This window comes from Miniopterus natalensis, chromosome 14 (assembly GCF_054644295.1).
Source record: "Miniopterus natalensis isolate mMinNat1 chromosome 14, mMinNat1.hap1, whole genome shotgun sequence".
In the NCBI taxonomy this organism is placed as follows: Eukaryota; Metazoa; Chordata; class Mammalia; order Chiroptera; family Miniopteridae; genus Miniopterus; species Miniopterus natalensis.
The window spans coordinates 22,626,293-22,642,419 of NC_142094.1; the positions used below are offsets into that span (position 1 = coordinate 22,626,293).

Genomic DNA, 16,127 nt, shown 5'->3' on the forward strand with positions numbered 1-16,127 from the left:
CCTGCACCAATCACCAAACGTGCAGATGTGGCCGTCTTGGCCCCTCTGGCCTTTCCATCCATCATTCAGTGTGACTGCATGAGTGAGCCCAGGGAGGCCAGCGGTACTCCCAGATGGCCAACTCACAGAATCATGAGAGATAAATCGTCATTTCAAGCCAGTACATTTGGCATGGTTTGTTACACAGCAATAGATAACTGATACACCTACCCATTCACCAGGACTGAGCTCATAGGCTGTCACCTCTCAGAAGACTTCCCAAACTCCTGACAACCTGGAATTAATCTCTCCACCCGCCTCCTGTATTCACTCAGCACTTTGTGATGGTAGCAGTCAGCACAGTCTGCCTTCACCAGGGTTATTTGTGCAGGAATCCCATCTCTCTGGCCTGTGAACTGCCAGAGAGCAGGGTTGGGAACCTACCCCTACTTCCCCAACCATACTCAACGCGGAGCTCTGCCTGGAGAACCTGAGTTGCGTTGGTACAGATACAGCCACCCAGGCTGGAAGGGGAGACCCTTCTGGCTCAGAGTCCAGCTGGACCACTGACTTGTCCAAGGCCCTGCCCCACCTATCCTTTTGCTCCTCCAAGTGGAGACATGACCCCTGTCCAGTCAACCTCACAAGCGTTATGAGGCTCATGCTGGGTGAGTGTTTGTGCAAAATTATGCGTGTACCACCAAGTCCGGACCCTGTACACTGTGTGTGGTGAGATCCCACTTGGGTTCGCACTGGGCCATGGGGTCTTCCCCTCCCCCACTTCTTACCTTCCGGCCATGGTAGCCCTGGATCCCTGGGTCTCCCTGGGGGAACAAAGGGAAGATGATGAGAAGGGTTTTCGTAATGCCAAACTTAAGCCCCACTGTTCCCTCACATTCCCATCCCTCTTCCTCCCCATGTCTAACTCCTCCCGACCTCCGCCCCCAGCCAACCCTGGAACAATAACAGAGGCTGTTCTGCTTCTCAGAACAAGTCAACTTGGCAGGAGACCTGAGTTTCAGTTTTGGTTCTACCACTGATTCTCTGTCGAAAACTTGGACCAGTCACTTTGCCCCAGGCCCTCAGCTTCTACATTTGTAAGATGGTTGGGCTTTGCAACCTCTCATCTCAGAGCCTGAGGTCCTCCAGCTTCAAAGGGAGAGTCTGTTTGACATCATGAGCTTCCAGATAGGGTTTCAGAAGAGACCAGATGACCCTGAAGGTCCCTTCCAGCCTGACCCCTTATGAAACGCTTTTACTGGGATGTTGGGACAGTGTCCCAAGCGTCAACCTTGAGTTTCCAACTAGACTATAAGCTCCTTAGAGGTGGGACTGCACCTTCCATACCAGCCATAAGACTTGATCGGCTGAGCATACAAACATGCAATTCTTGTGAGGCCCAATCAGTTCCCAAGAGGGTAGTGTTTTGGAAGTGAGCCAAGCACGATGCATCTCTCAGCGAGCCCCCCTCACAGCTCCTTACTCAGTACCCTTGAGTGCTGCCTGCCCCTCCTCTTGCAGGGAGCTCTCCCACCCACTCAGTGGGTCACCCAGAAGGGCCCTCACCTTTGGTCCAGGAGGCCCAGGAAAGCCCTGTGGAAGCAAGAGAAAGGTGAGTGGAGGCAGATCCCACGGGTAAACAGCAGAGGTTAGTCATGTTTACAGGGGAGGCTGGGGGCAGAGCGGTGCTTGAATAGTGTAACAGGTTTTGTGCTAGAGGACAGGCCAGAGGATCCTGGGACGGTGTCTGAAACCTGCTAAGGGCACGTGGGGACAACAGGCTCGCATCCCGCTCTGGAGCCATGTGGGCTCTGTGGGCATCTCCTCTGCGCTTATCCACTGGAAAATAGGTCAGTGGCATTATGTTAAATTGACAGTGTGGTTTGGTCCAGATTCCCACCCGCCCACCTCCTAATTGGGACCCCTCCCTGGGAAACCGACCTTGCCCAACAGAGTCATGATTTTGCCTTTGGCCCTGCCAGCCTGCGGGGGAGCCCTCTGTCTCCTTCCCCCAGGGTGCTGTGACCATAGCAGCCAGCAGTGAGGAGGTGGTGTGGGCCCGGGGTCTGCGGGAGCCCAAGGGAGAGGCGAGGAAGGCTGTCTCCACCGCGGTGGCGGGAGGGGGCCTGGATGGCAAACACGGGGTGCAGAAAACCATGATGCCTGAGTCTGGTCTGTTTCAGTTGGTTTAAAAACACACTTTCTGGTTTTTTTCTTTATTAAAAGAAACCTAACAAAGAAAACCATCTGGCTTGGGTTCAGTGAGTGGGAGCCCAATGTGTTTGGGGGAGGGCAGCCAGCAAAGTGGATTTTGAGCACTTTTTTGGTTTTCTCAGCCTGGTTCGGTTCAATTCCCTAAATTTCACTTCCTTTCAGGTTTCCCGTTTTCCCATCTAGAAACCCATAAAAGTGAGACCAATCTCCTTCCCTGAGGTCCTGGAGAGAAATCACGGAAATAGTTAAATTCTGCTGTGGGGGTCAAGCTGGGCAGGAGAGCCAAGACCCCCAGCAAGCTAAGTTTTCACACCAATATGCCAACTTCGGGCCAAGCTGGGTGCTGGTCAGCCGGAGCTGTTGCCCAGCACAGAGGAACCCCACAGAGCCACATCATTGGCAGCTGGGGCAGCTGAGGGACCCAGAGGTGAAGCCAAGTGACCTGGAACTCAGCTGTACTCATTGAGGGCTATTTGGCAGGGACATTGTAGCCCAGCGAATTCACCTTTGGGACTCTATCCCAGTGACAATCAGAGATGTGCAGATGTTCATGTTCAAGCATAAAGATCACAGAAGGGAGCTCATTCACTGCTTTCTCAATAGGCCCAGCAGCCCTAAGATCCATGTCACGGGAGACTCCTGACGTGGGAAAGGGCATGGTTCTTGATGGTAAGTAAGAAAGTAACAGGATACAAACTTATGTTATTCAGAACATTATCCACCTGGAAATGTCCAGGTGCAGGTATATCTAAGGAGGGAAATGGAGGGTTCCCTAAAATGTGAATGAAGGCGAACTCTGGATATGGGAAAACAGACAATTTAAAATATTTTCTTTGTCTACCTCCCAAATTGTTCATGATGAATGTATGATGTTTTAGTCACAAGAAAGAAAACCAGGTTTTTTTGTTTTTTAGCCACATAGGGAAAACATTATGAAACAGACTTTATCCTTAACCCTGTCCCTCCAGTGACATATGACATTAGTCTTAGCTCTGGGTAGAGAACCCATTTTCTCCAAAGAAGTCCAGATGCCTGCTGTGTTATTCTCCTGCCCTGGGGCTTTTTTGCACTAAATTGGGCTGAGAAAGAGTTGGGTCTTGGCCAGGGCTTGGAAATGGGTGACTTGGTGTCCACTGGGTTTGAATTGCCACCTGTGTGTGATCTTGGCTGTAGGTGGGGTGCTTGTTGGCCTCCCTGGGCCCCTGCCAGTCCTCAGGCTTGATGCAGGGTCCCCCTGGCTGACCAGGCATCCAGCTGGTGGCTTAGGAGTGTGAGACCTGCACACACCAGGAAAGACATATTTGTAAGGGGTGCCAGCTGGTGGGACAACCCTTTGCTACCTCCATCAGAACTCAGGTTCTCCTATGCCCAGGGGTCAGGGAACAGCCATCAAAGGTGACCTGGAAACTTCTTTTCCTCTCTGTTGAGCTGAGGACAGCCTGTTAGTGATTTCCTCCTTATAAGGCAATGACTGGAGTTGAGGACATGGCCCCAGGAGGTGTGTTTTCAGAACTAGAGAGCAACAGGTGAGTGTGACAGGGATGGGCAGCTCCTTGTGTGGTCCACCCATGTTCAATGGCCTTGCAAAGGTGATTTGGCCAGTCAGCTGGGACACAGATTCCTGTTGGTTATGCAAAGTTTGGATGCTTCCAGAGAATTCTCAGGACAAATCTTGGGAGAGGAAGCAGTGGAGAGAAGAAAGGGGTACTTACAGGTGGCCCCATGGGCCCTGGCAGTCCTGGATGCCCCAGAGGTCCACTTGGTCCAGGGGGGCCTGGTGGCCCTGGTGGGCCTTGGATACCAGCCTGGCCCTGTTCACCCTGAGGTTTGTGGAAAAAAGTGTTAGAAAGAGACTCCCAGGGCTGAAGAGAGATTCCCGCCCCAGTGCCATGCACCCGTGAAGGCCGTGTGGGGAGGCAGTGGTGGCGTGATGGTGATGCTGCTGCAGTGGTGACTACATGCAGGGACTGGTGGCAGCAAGGAGACGGCCAAGACATTGGACCCCCAGGAGGAGGGGCTTCCAGGGAGGACTTGCTGCACGAGCAGCTGGTCCCAGGGTGAGAGCCCTGCTGCAGGTGGCAGAGACAAAGGAGTGAGTGAGGTGACTCCTAGCTCGGAAGGTCTGCTCCCAGCCTGGTCAGAGCACCAGAGCCCGCCCGGGGGGTCTGAGGCCTGGGCCTGCCTCCGCTCCGCTTGTGTGGCGAGTCACATCCTCTCTCTGAGCCCTGGCCTCTCAGCCACCGAATGAGGCCAGCAGTTCCTCCTTTCCTAATGCACCTTTTTGCCATTTTTGAGGATCTGTCCCAGAGGATCAAATCAGACCCTTCCGTCAGAGGTCACAGAATTTTGTTTGGCTCACTAAACAGTTGGGCAAGAGATTTAAGTAAAAAATTTGGATTGATGGCTTCTGATGAAAAACTGGGAGCCCTGGAAGCTAAGCCCACATTCCTGGGGGCAGTCGTGGACTGGATTGGGGAGTAGCGCCCCCTTCAGGTGGGGCATGAGTTCTCCAGTTGCATCAGGGTGGATGGAGAGCGTGGGAGGCAGGGGCAGCATCACGTTGCCTCGGGAGGAGAGAGCCTGGTCCATGTGATCCAGATCTTGGGGCTGGAGGTCAGTCAGAGTTATCCTAGATCTACACCCGATGCCATTATGTTATTTTCTGAGTGATCTCTCCAGGGGTGATCTGGGCTCAGCTCTTGTGACAAGGGGCCCATCCCTGCAGACAGACTAATACAGAACAGCCTGGCAGGTGAGAGAGATCCAGACTGGGGTGCGGGGGGATGCAGGCCCGCCCACCCTGCTCAGGGTGACCTCAGCAAGCCTGTATGACTCTTGCTTCCCTGTATAAAAAAGGGAGCTGTGCTGCTCCCTGAAAACTCTATAGAGGGAAATGATTATAAATAAAAGTGTACAACCTCAGAATGAGAACTGTAAGACTTCAGCAGCGCCTGCTTGAACCATGTCTTGGCTGGGAATCCTAGGGCAGATGGCACCCAACAGAGCTACTCTGGGCCCTGGGCTTCATCCTGCCACACCTTCTGAGAAGCTGTTTGAGGGACATGAGTGTCTCTCGTGAAGGAGGCAGGTGGAGAAATGGGTCACAAGTCCCATTTTACAGAAAAGAAAAGAGGCTCAGGGGAGTTGAGTTCCCTGACCAAGGTCACATGAGAATTCAGGGGGAGCCAGGACCCCATCTCAGAACTCCAGACTATTCCTATTCATTCCAAATAAGCCCCCAGCAAAAAATGCTCACCATCCAACTTGCTGCACTTTGGAAGTGACCCCCACACCATCTGCTAAGCACATCAAATCTCTTATAAAGTGTCCTGTTTCAACTAATATTAGGCCCAGTGTTTGAATACCTTACAGAGCCTGTAAAATCAATAATAGTTTATTGATAGGAAATGGACAAACCTTTTTATGTCCCAGGATGGCTGATAGCATAAAAATCTTATTCACTAGGCGGAAGCTGCAGAGGGCAGAATGGGGGCCCCTACGCTTCTCTCTCTGCTTTGGAAACCAGGTCAGGGCAGCAGAGAAAGTTCTGGCTCACCCACCCCTTGCTCTGGAAAAGGGCGGCAGTAACATCCCTGGGCCTCTCTCCTTTTTTTCATCTGTAAGGTGGAGGTCGCGATGGCACCTCCACTGCGGTGGCCGGTGGCCGGTGGCCGGTGGCCGGTGTGGGATTACATGAGATAATCCATGTCGAATTCTTACAACAGTGTCGGGACCCAGCGAGGGCTCGATGAACAGCAACTAATGCAGCAAAGGCCAGAATGTGGCTGATGGGGCTGAGGCGAATGGCTGCTCTGAGAGCAAGGACTCAGCCCTTCTGAGTTGGGGTCTGGCATGGGTGGGGGTGGGTGACAGTGGGGCAAGCCTGGTGCTTCTCTGAGCTGCCAGCAGGCCCCCTGAATAGCCATGCTTGGGGTAAGCACTCAAAGCACATGGAGGCTCTCGAGGATTTGGCTGGTGTAATGGGATATGCAGGCTCGGGTAACACTTGAGTCACGTGTCCCTCTGTATTTTTAGCTGTTAATTGGAGTGATTTTTTTTAGCCTTGCTCAATCAGGTGCCTGACATGCAGGCCTCTGGACTCCTGACTCCTGAGTCAGGCCAGATGGTGGCTGCAGGCCATGCTATCAGGCTTTTAGAGAGCATCTCAGAGCCCTGTCACTTCCAGCATCCCTGTGGCCTTGGGGGTAACCCCTGTGCAGTGTAAGGAAGGCTAGGGGCATGGCTGGCAGCCGCAGACTGCATGGCCTGGAATCGAGCTGCAGTGCCTTAGCCTGATCCCTGGGTCTGAGGTTTCTTGTTCTTTGTGAACAAGGTCCTATCCCAGCCTCCTTGGGTTCGTAAGGCAGGAAGAAGGAAGCAGTTGCTTACAATGATTACACCTGTTGGTTGTGGGCTACATTCCTTCTGCAAATTCCCTCACTCCTCAAACTCAGGTTACAAGTGATCAGATGCTAAGCAATCTGCATTTCTAAATATAAAGGGTGTAGGGCCAACTGAGAGAGCCTTGGATGGGGGATCTGAAGACCTGGCTACCAATTCCCATTCTGCCGCTTGCTGTTTGTGTGATCTTGGGCATAAATTCACTTCTCTCTGAGTCTCAATTTAATTATAGCACTCAAACGGTGCTCAGAGCTAGTCTAAGTGCTCTGTATACACAACAACCCTATGAGGTAGGAACTGTTATTATCCTTATTTTACAAATGAGAAAGCTGAGGCACAGAAAGGTTAAGTAACTTGCCCCAAATCACACAGCTAGTAAGAGGCAGAGAACTTGGGTGAGCTGTAATTTACTGTGTAACCTTGGGCAACTTACTTAAAGTCTCTGAACCTTGATTTCCTCATCTGTGAAATAACGATGGTCACGCCTAATTCACAAAACTATTGAGAGAATTAAATGAAATCAGGCCTGTGGAATATTTGACACATTGGTTGGCACCCAGTGATGGCTGTTGTTGGTGGCTCTTATGAGTATAATGGGCAGTGGAAGTTGGGGATCTCTTGGGCCTGGGTGTTGTGTATTTCCAGGTCTATGGCATTCATGGATCCCCTTTTGTCTAGTTTAATTTAACCGAAACAGAGTGAGGTTCTGTCTTCGTCTACAGCCCCAGCTGGCCTCTTAGGGTCCAGAGACTCCCCAAGCCCCTGGGGAGGCCACATGAGGTCTGGGCAAAGGGAAGGGATCTACCTGGAAGGTCCGCCTTTTTATGACTGGGGGTGGAGCCAGTCGCACTGAATTGAGGAGAGGCAGCAGCTGAGGAGAAAGATGAGTTGGAAGGCCAGAGGGCAAAGGCCAAAGGTCGCAGGTGTTCAGGAGGTTGCCAAAAGTCACCAGGAAGGCAGGGCGGCCAAGAGGGAATGGAGGAGAGATAGAAAAAGGAGAAATTAGCGAGCATGAGGCACAGGGAGGGGAGGCAGGGATGGGGAACTCTTGAGGTTTGTGGGGGGAGGTGCTGAGCTTGCCTTTGGAGGGTACACTGTCCCTTGAAGAAGGAGTGGCCCTTGGGGTGTTGGCCAGCAGCATCCCCCAACTGGGAGAGTGGTCCTCCTTGGCTGGGCCTGCCCCCTGTGGCCACGCTGGGCCGAAAAGGCCGCCTGACACATGGCCCAACATTGCACTGCTGGCCCCACCCATTCCTGGTCGTGGACAAGGGCTGCTGGGCCGAAGGCAGAAGACTCAGAGGCTCTGGTTACACAGGGAGCCACAGTACCAGCGACTTGAAGCCAGGCTGGTGTGTGGCGACCTCTGGGTTCTTTTTTTGGTTAAACGAGAAAGGCTGATGTCAGTGAATCTGGGGAGGTGGTAAAGGGCAGTGCCAAACCGGGTCCCAAGGGGCTGAGCCAACTGAGGGTGTGGGCAGTGTGGGCACAAGATAAGTGCTACTGAGGTCTCACCCTGGGGCTGAAAGGCTTGGAAAACAGTGGCTGGGCAAGGATGTCTCTGGCATGCCCAACCACTTGTTTGAGAGAAGCAACTTGCAATCACAGTATTGAATGTGAGTTTCATTTCTGGAAATTCTCGCTGCTTCCAATCTCTCTACCCATGAAGCTGAGCACCCCATGGCTCTAGGAAGTGGTTAGAACCCATGTTAAAGCAACGATGGCATATAATCAACCTCTTGTTTATGAAAGCATTTTAACTCACATGAGGTCCCTGGGATGAGTGTTAAGAACCAGAGGCCACCTGGGCTGAGAATGTGCCCAGCTGGGGACTTGGAGGCCCAAGCATGGCCTTTTTAGGTCATTGCTGCTTTCCTGGGCAGCTGCTGTACCGAGAGCCTTGCCCCTCCCTCTAGGGGTCCTGAGGATGTGCAATGTTGGGCTATGTGTCCAGGGAGCCTCTCAGCTGAGCGGGGCTAGAGACCTTCCAGAACAGAACCTACAAACCTTCAGGGTAAGTATCTGGTTGGAGTGCAGAGCTGCTAAAGTGCTGCTTAGGTACTCCTGGTGTGGAAGGGGAATGGAGGTGGTGAGACAGAACAAAGGGGGAGGGTGAGTGCCAGAGCCACAGATACCAGCTCTCCTGGTCCTATCCCAGGGCACTCCATCCCACCCTCCTCCTCCTCCTCTCCCTCCCTCGCTGCAGGTGCTGCAGGCTGCAACAGAGGCAAGGACCAGCCTGGATTTCTCGGCATCTTGTGGACCTGGAGGCCTGCCACCCCACCATGCCCGCAAACCCCTCAGAAAGCCAATAGATCACTTGCCCAAGAAGTCCTCTGCTTTCCTACCCACTTCCAAATAAACGGCAGGTGCCAGTTGCCTTGCTGTGACCACCAGCTGGGTCCCCAGCCCCGCTCTCACCCCTGCCTGACTCATACCCCTCACTGCCATGGTCATAATGCCGTATTTTGCTGCACCCTGTGGCCAAGGTGCTTCTGGAGCCTTCCCTCCATGGCCTCTCCCTCCTCTTATGCGGGGCTTAGGGGCACAGAGCCCTTTCCGCCCCTCACCCTCATGTGTTCGCTCAGGACTAATGACACACTGCCAAAGCGTCCGCAGTTGTGTTGTCTTTTGTGCTGGAGGAAGCTGTCTTTCTTTTGGTCAACATAACAATCCTGTGAGCCCATCGTTTCAAATAAACACAGCTGACCTTCTATTATTGTATCGGGATCAGGCTGGCCGGAACACCAGGGCCCTTGCATCCCTGGAGCACATGCCACTGACAGGCTGGCTCTGTCTACGCTGATGCCAGCTTGTGCCCCTGCCCGGGCCCAGCCCAGTTTTGGCCTCAATGCCAATCTGGCTACTCGTGTTCAAGGCTCCCCAAGGCCTCTCCCTGGTCCAGGAACCCAGGAGTAAGAGTCTAGCAGGACCCTGCTAGCAAGGCCCTCAGCCTGGCTTGTGCTTGTCTCCACTCCCTCAGACCCTGCTTGGCAGGGGTGGGCAGCCAGAGAGCCACACCATGTGTGCGTTTCTGGGCACAGTGAGGCCCATGACAGGGGAATGGGCACCTAAAGATGCCTGCCCTCCTACCTCTACTGCTCAGGTCTGAGAGTGGCAAGGCTGATCCACAAAATGAGGGGCGTTTTCCAGGTCTGGCTCCCTGGGCCTTTCACTGGAGGAAGCAGTGCACACCTGAGCCCTCCCTGACTCAAGAATGGCTCTGCGGTTGGTGCAGTCTGCAGCTTCCTAATAGGGTGCTTTGGGCGGGGCACCCTGGGGTAGAGCCAGGGAGACCATCTTAGCCCTGAAATCCCCCACCCTGCTTGAAAAGAGTGTCTTCTGTTCTTCAAGAGGCAAAGCGGAGACTTTACCCCTGAATTGACACAATCCGCTCCTAGTTATCTTTAACCACTGCGGTTGGGTCATCTGAAACAATGACTAACCCAAAAGTCCCTCTGATTTGGCCTGGGAAGGGAGCCAGACATGCACAACAGTCACACACACACACTGGGGAGGGATTCAGACACAGGCTCGCACAAGTCACATAGCCTCACAGAGAAGGGGATGTGCGGAGGAGAAGCCCGCACTCTTAGTTATAGATACACACCTGCTGGGAGGCTCGACTCGCAGCCCAACCAGTGCAGGGCAGGCACAGGGACACGCACGGGCCGGGGAACACGCGGCCCCCCACGGCCCCCCTCTGGCTGCTGATGGCAGAGGGCGCCGTCCGTGCCTATTCCCAAGCTCTGTAGGTGCTGGGGCCTGTGCCCCAGGATGAATCAGTTTTAGGGGTTCACTTACCCGGTGCGGGTATTCTCCACACTGACCCTGGGGAGAGAGGGAAGGAAAGGAGGGTGTTAGGCACCTGGTGGCTGTCCATCAGAGACACCCTCAGGTCTTGTGGACACACCACCCACACTCATCACCCACTAGCCCCCTTCTGGTCCTGGACTGAGCTTTCTGAGACGGGAGAACAAATTCTGCCCCCCCCCCCCCCCCCCCAGCTGGCAGCATGGAAGAAACCCCTGGGGCCTGCCTGGATGTGGTTCTGTGGAGACTCCACTGCCATGCACCATTTGCCATGACCACACAGTCAGGAGTCATGCTCCACGCCTGCCTGGAGGGATCTTCCAGAAAGGTTGACCCTGTGGGTGAGCCCACCCAACGTTCCTGAACAGGAGCCCCTGGATAGCAAAAGCAGATGGTGAGGCAGGTTGTGGGCCACCAGGCCCTCAGAGATGCCTTCTCTGAGCTGGCGTGTTAAGTCCCTGTGCCATCTGCCTGGGGCAAGCCCAGCAGAATCTCCAAGAGAAATTCAGAGAGACAGAGAATGTAGGAGGCCAGGAAGGGGCCAGGTTGGTGGTTTACACACTGACACCTCAAAATCCTAGAGGCTCAGGAAGGCGGGTCAGGAGCTTTGTGGGGGTGGCAGGTGGGAGGGACTGAGAAAGAGGCTGAAGAGGGCAACTTCAGGGTGTTTAACCCCGATCCCCCCATCCCAAGAACATAACATAAGCCAGAGCAGCTTCCCTTTTCTCTCTTCTATACCCTGGCACCACGGGGGACTCCCTGATTCTGTTGATAAAAACTAAAGTTTAAAAATAACCTTTCTGGGCCCTTTTCTACCTGTTTGTTTGTTTTTTATGTGCCTGAGATGAGAATTCTAGAAAATCTCCGCTGGGCTTACCTTTTCTCCTTTTTCCCCTGGAGGTCCCTATAAAGAGATGGAAAGGAGAGCATTATAAACTAAAGCTAAAAACACAGTGGCCCAAAGCCTCTCTGCTGGGGAACACTGGGGTGAGGTACCAACCGGTTGTCCTCGGGGACCCATCAGGCCCTGTGGGGAGGAAACACACACAGGTCAGTGGGCTCACAGAAGGCAGAAAGGTCCGAGACGTAGGCCTAGGTGTGACTGTGCTAGAAGCCAGGCTCCCAGGTGCTTTTCAGATGCCCTGAGTTGCAAAGGCTGGGCTCCGCCACTCACGCCTGATTTTCCTGTGCCTGATGCTCCAGGGGTTGTGGCCTGTACACCACACCTTAGCTTTCTCATCTGTCAATAGGTGTCACTAGCTGTGCCCTGTTTCCACGTGCATGACTGTGATAAAGCCATCCTTCATTCATTCCTTCACCCACCACCATCTCAAGGGCCCCCGGGGAGTAAGGAGGCTGTATTTACATGTCAGGGGGGCCCACCACTGTGGATGGTCTGCCTCACTCATGCCATCTGTCTCCCCATGGCTTTGGGGACACCTTTGGCAAAAGAGATGAAGCAGGAAGTTGACGACTTAAGCCATGTCCTGAGCCCATTGGAGAAATAATAAGAGACCTTGGAGTTTCCTTCCAGAACGTCTTGTGAAATTTACAGGGCTGAGAAAGGAGCCTGGGTTCAGGGTGGACCCATGTTCTCTGAGGACACAGCGTCTTGCTGGCTCTCTCAGGAGCCTGAGCTGAGGCCTGTGTAGAGGAGGCTTTATGGCAGGTATGGAGAGACTGGGGGAAGACAGGCACTTCTTGTTTTGAGGACCCACTCAGAGGCTGGCTTGCAGTATGTACTGAGCTCACACCCGCACTGGCCCGTGAGAAAGGTGCTCACGTCAACTCCATTTCTCAGACGAGGTGAGGGTGACGAGGCTCAGCAAGGGGTGGCATTTGGATGTGAGCCCAAGTTTGTCTGACTATCAGAGTCCAGCTGTTTCCACTCTACCACGCTCTCTGAATTGGGCTGGACTGAGGGCGGCAGGGCTTGGGCTTCTAGACTTGGCTAGAGCCACAGGCAGTGCCCCAACTGCTGGGGCCTGAGGTCCCTTCCAGCCACCATCTTGAGGGCCTGTGGGACCCACCTGCTGGACCAGTCTCTTTGGGGCTTGAAGAACTCAGGATCCCCAAGATAATCCTTTTGGGTGGGAGATGAGCCTTCTCTTGCCCCTGACTGGCCAGCTGGCTCCACCACCCAACTGGGAAAGTCCAAGGAGGTTCATAAGAGGAGACAAGTGTGGCCTTTGGGACAATCCATGTGGCACCCCAGCCCATGTGGCTAACCAAGTGTTTAGTACCAAGTTCAGCAGAATATGATGCATCTGGTAGGAACCAGATTGCAGGTGACCAGACCACCTTCTCTCAAGCCAGAGAGAGGAGCTAGATGAAAGAGGGAGGGCCCAGGACCAAGAAATAAACAAAGGTTCAGGATTACGCAGACATGTCGGAGTGAGTCCAGACATCCCAAATGGTGGCCCATGGGGCAATTGTGGTCCTCGGAGGTATTTGGTTGATCCTACACAACTTTAATTCATTGCCAACATTTAAGAGCAAGGAGAACACAACAAAAAAACCCTGGATTTCAAGTTTCTTTTAAATATTTCAAGGTTCAATAGCACATGGCATCAATTAGCTCTCACTGAAAAGCAGCTGCCCCTTTAGGGCAGGTCATGGGTGATGTGCCGGTTACAGTACTTGTCATGCTTACTGTGTACCAGGCACTGTTCTAAGCACTTGGTGTGATTAAACTCTTCCCACCCTTAGGACAGCCCTGTAAGTGGTGGGATAAGTTGTGAAATCAAAGTCTTAGCTCTCATTTTACAGCACTTGTGGGGCCCCGATCCTGTCTACACCTTACATCAAGTTCTTGGGACTCTGATCCTGTCTACACCTTACATCAAGTTCTCGGGCCCCTGATCCTGTCTACACCTTACATCAAGTTCTCGGGGCTACTGTGAGGTGGATGGGGCAGAGGTAATCCCCTTTTAACAGGTGAGGACATGGGTTAAGCACGTGGGGGTGAGCCCCAGCCCCCCATGTTGGATGCCCAGCAGAGGGAAAACCATGTGGGGAGGAAGGTGAGTAGAAGACAGACAGATGATAAGCACGCCAAGATAATTACACCAGACAGAGTGTTGAATTAATAGCTCGGGGTCCCCGTGCCAAGTCAAACAGGAGTCTAATAGCTCTGTGGCCTGTCGGATTTTGATGGATGACTATGAGGCAGATAGGAAATCTATCACACTGGCATGGGTTCATGAGAAATGGGACGGCCCCGCCCTTACCCTGAATTAGCTCTGACCCCTGACCAGACAGGTTAAATGGGGTAGGGTAGAGGGTTGGCAGGAAGAGGAGCCCCATAGAAGGGTCCTTTCCTTCAAGACAAAGGCCCCTGGTAGCAGAAAAGAGGTATGGTAAAGGGGTAAGATCTCACCACGTGGGTCTTAATCTCAGCTCTGTTACTTAGGAGCTGTGTGTCCTTGGGCAATATACTCAACCACTCTGTGCCTTGAACTCCATTTTTGTAGAGTGGGAATAATAATTCATTATCAGAGTTACAGAACAGTGGTAGTTGATGACCATCATTACTACTTCTGGGATGCCAAGACTATGTATGGTAGCATCAGGCCACCAGGAAGGAGATGCCCCAAACTCCTGGCACCTAAACCCTTTATGTCTCTACTACAATGGTAACATGGAAGTTTATTCCTGCCTTGGTCTCCACTACTTCAGGCATACTTAGGAACAAGAAATGCATTTGCAGTGGAGATGACTGGGATGGAGAGGAAAGCTGGCTGGGGGACCTGGATTCCAACACCAGCTCTTCCACCCATCACCTCCAGTGTCTCACTGCCCTTCTTCCGGTTTTGTGGATATTTTAAGGACTTTTCGGCCTCAGGGCCTTTGCACAAGCTGTCCTCCCATGTATGTCCCATCTTATTTTCTCTTAGTTAAATCCTCATTCCTTAGGCCCTAGTTCAAGTTTCATTCTCAGGAACGCCTTTCTGACCCTCAACCTGGGTGAGGTGCTCAGGGTAACAGGTACTGCCTTTTCATAGCACTGATTACCAAGGCAATTTGTCAATTATGACAATGGTTATTTATTTACTTTTTATTTATTTTAAAATATATCTTTATTGATTTCATAGAGAGGAAGGGAGAGGGAGAGAGAGAGTTGAAACATCAGTGATGAGAGAGTCATTGATCGGCTGCCTCCTGCAAGCCCCTGACTGGGGTTCAAGCCTGCAACCTGGGCATACGCCCTGACCAGGAATCAAACCTTGGTCTCCTACATGCTAGGTCGATGCTCAACTGTTGAGCCACAACCAGCCGGGCCAGTGGTTATTTAAATGTATGTCTCCCCTGACGCACTGGGAGCTACAGACTGGCAAGGACAGTGCCCTCCTTACTTCTGTCTGTATCCCTAGCACCTGGCACAGTGCCCAGCGTATTGTAGACACTCAATAAAAATGTGTTAAAGGAAGGAAGGAGGCAGGGAAACAGGGAAGGAGAGAGGGAAACAAGGAGAAAGGCAATAAAATGTGGAGGGAAGGAATTTGAGAACTGGTTTGGATCCTGTTTTGGACGCTCTCTAGCTGTGAGACTTAAGGCAAATCACTTAGTCTCTCTGAGCTTCAACTTCCACAGTTGTCAACGGGGATGCCGACAGGACCTGGAGCACAGGGTCATGCTGAGGGTTAAGTGAGATAATATATGTACAGTACTTAGCTCCATGCCCACCACACAGAAAACCCTAAATAAACGTTAGCTGAGTCTGAGGCAAGCGGACAAGCTGAGGTCCAGAGGGAGCTGAGTTGCCAGGTGTCCCCTGGCAAGTCAGGGAGTGCTGGGGCTAAAGTCCAGGCCTCCCAGCCCACATTCCTCCATCTTCTTTTCTATCTATGAGGCTACCTGCCTCCCTCAGTGGGCAGGGTTCAGGCCTTCCATGCCCTGGCAGTGCCCCAGACATGGATGGAGAGTGTCCTCACCTATTGCTTGGAGCAAGGCACCAGCCTAAGGCCACTGGACAGGGAGACAGGAGCCTGCCACGTTGCTCTCAGACCTGGCACAAAGCCCAGGCCTGCTCGCAGAAGCTGGCTGCTCACAGTGTAGATGTGACCAACCTGGGAGGCAGGTTCTGCCCCATCAGTCCCTCTGAGAACCGGCCCCTCCCCTAGGGCAGACAGGCCGGGCAGCCCAGAGGAGGGCGGGCATGAGGAAACTGAAGTGCTGGATGAACTGCCTGCGCCCCCCAGTGTGAGTGCTGAGTGTAAGCTCATTTCCGAGGGGCGCATTAGCCTCGAACTCTGTGTGACATTGGCCGAGCATGGATTCTCTCTGGACCACTCTTTCCTCATTTTTCACGTGGAGAAGCCCCCTGCCCACTTCTCCTCCCTTCACTGATGTGAGGACCTAAGGGGATGCATTGTACACAACAGGGGAGTGGCTGTGCGGGCAGCCACTTCCACTGTTCCTGCTGGCCCCGTTTGCCAGGCAGTGCTTGGCTATGGCCCGTAGGTCCAGGCTGATCCCCCACCCCTTGAGGGAAGCCAGGAAAGCTGGGGTCTTACCATCTCTCCTTTCGGTCCGGGGTAGCCCTAGAAGGAAAGAGCATGAGTGCCAGGCACATTATTGCAGCCCAGGAACCCCTCTGCTCTGCCACATGTGGCTCCTCCCTCCATCTCCAAGTCCTGGGAGATGAGTGGACATGATCACCACAGCCAACTTGCTGAGCTTAGCTCTGGTCTGCAGAGGGGCGTGACCAGGCAGGAAGCCAG

General features: G+C 53.1%; 1 protein-coding gene across 1 annotated transcript in view; it reads right to left on the reverse strand.

The window, feature by feature from the left end:
- Nucleotides 1-16,127, reverse strand: part of LOC107526029 (uncharacterized) — a 47,395-nt gene that overhangs the window by 16,802 nt on the left and 14,466 nt on the right. Inside the window, exons 7-14 of the mRNA XM_087824379.1 lie at nucleotides 15,921-15,947; nucleotides 11,405-11,431; nucleotides 11,282-11,308; nucleotides 10,396-10,422; nucleotides 8,599-8,655; nucleotides 3,906-4,013; nucleotides 1,546-1,572; nucleotides 768-803 (exon numbers count right to left, since the gene is read on the reverse strand). Coding sequence (XP_087680505.1) covers nucleotides 768-803; nucleotides 1,546-1,572; nucleotides 3,906-4,013; nucleotides 8,599-8,655; nucleotides 10,396-10,422; nucleotides 11,282-11,308; nucleotides 11,405-11,431; nucleotides 15,921-15,947 — 336 coding nt within the window. The remainder of the gene's footprint in view (nucleotides 1-767; nucleotides 804-1,545; nucleotides 1,573-3,905; nucleotides 4,014-8,598; nucleotides 8,656-10,395; nucleotides 10,423-11,281; nucleotides 11,309-11,404; nucleotides 11,432-15,920; nucleotides 15,948-16,127) is intronic.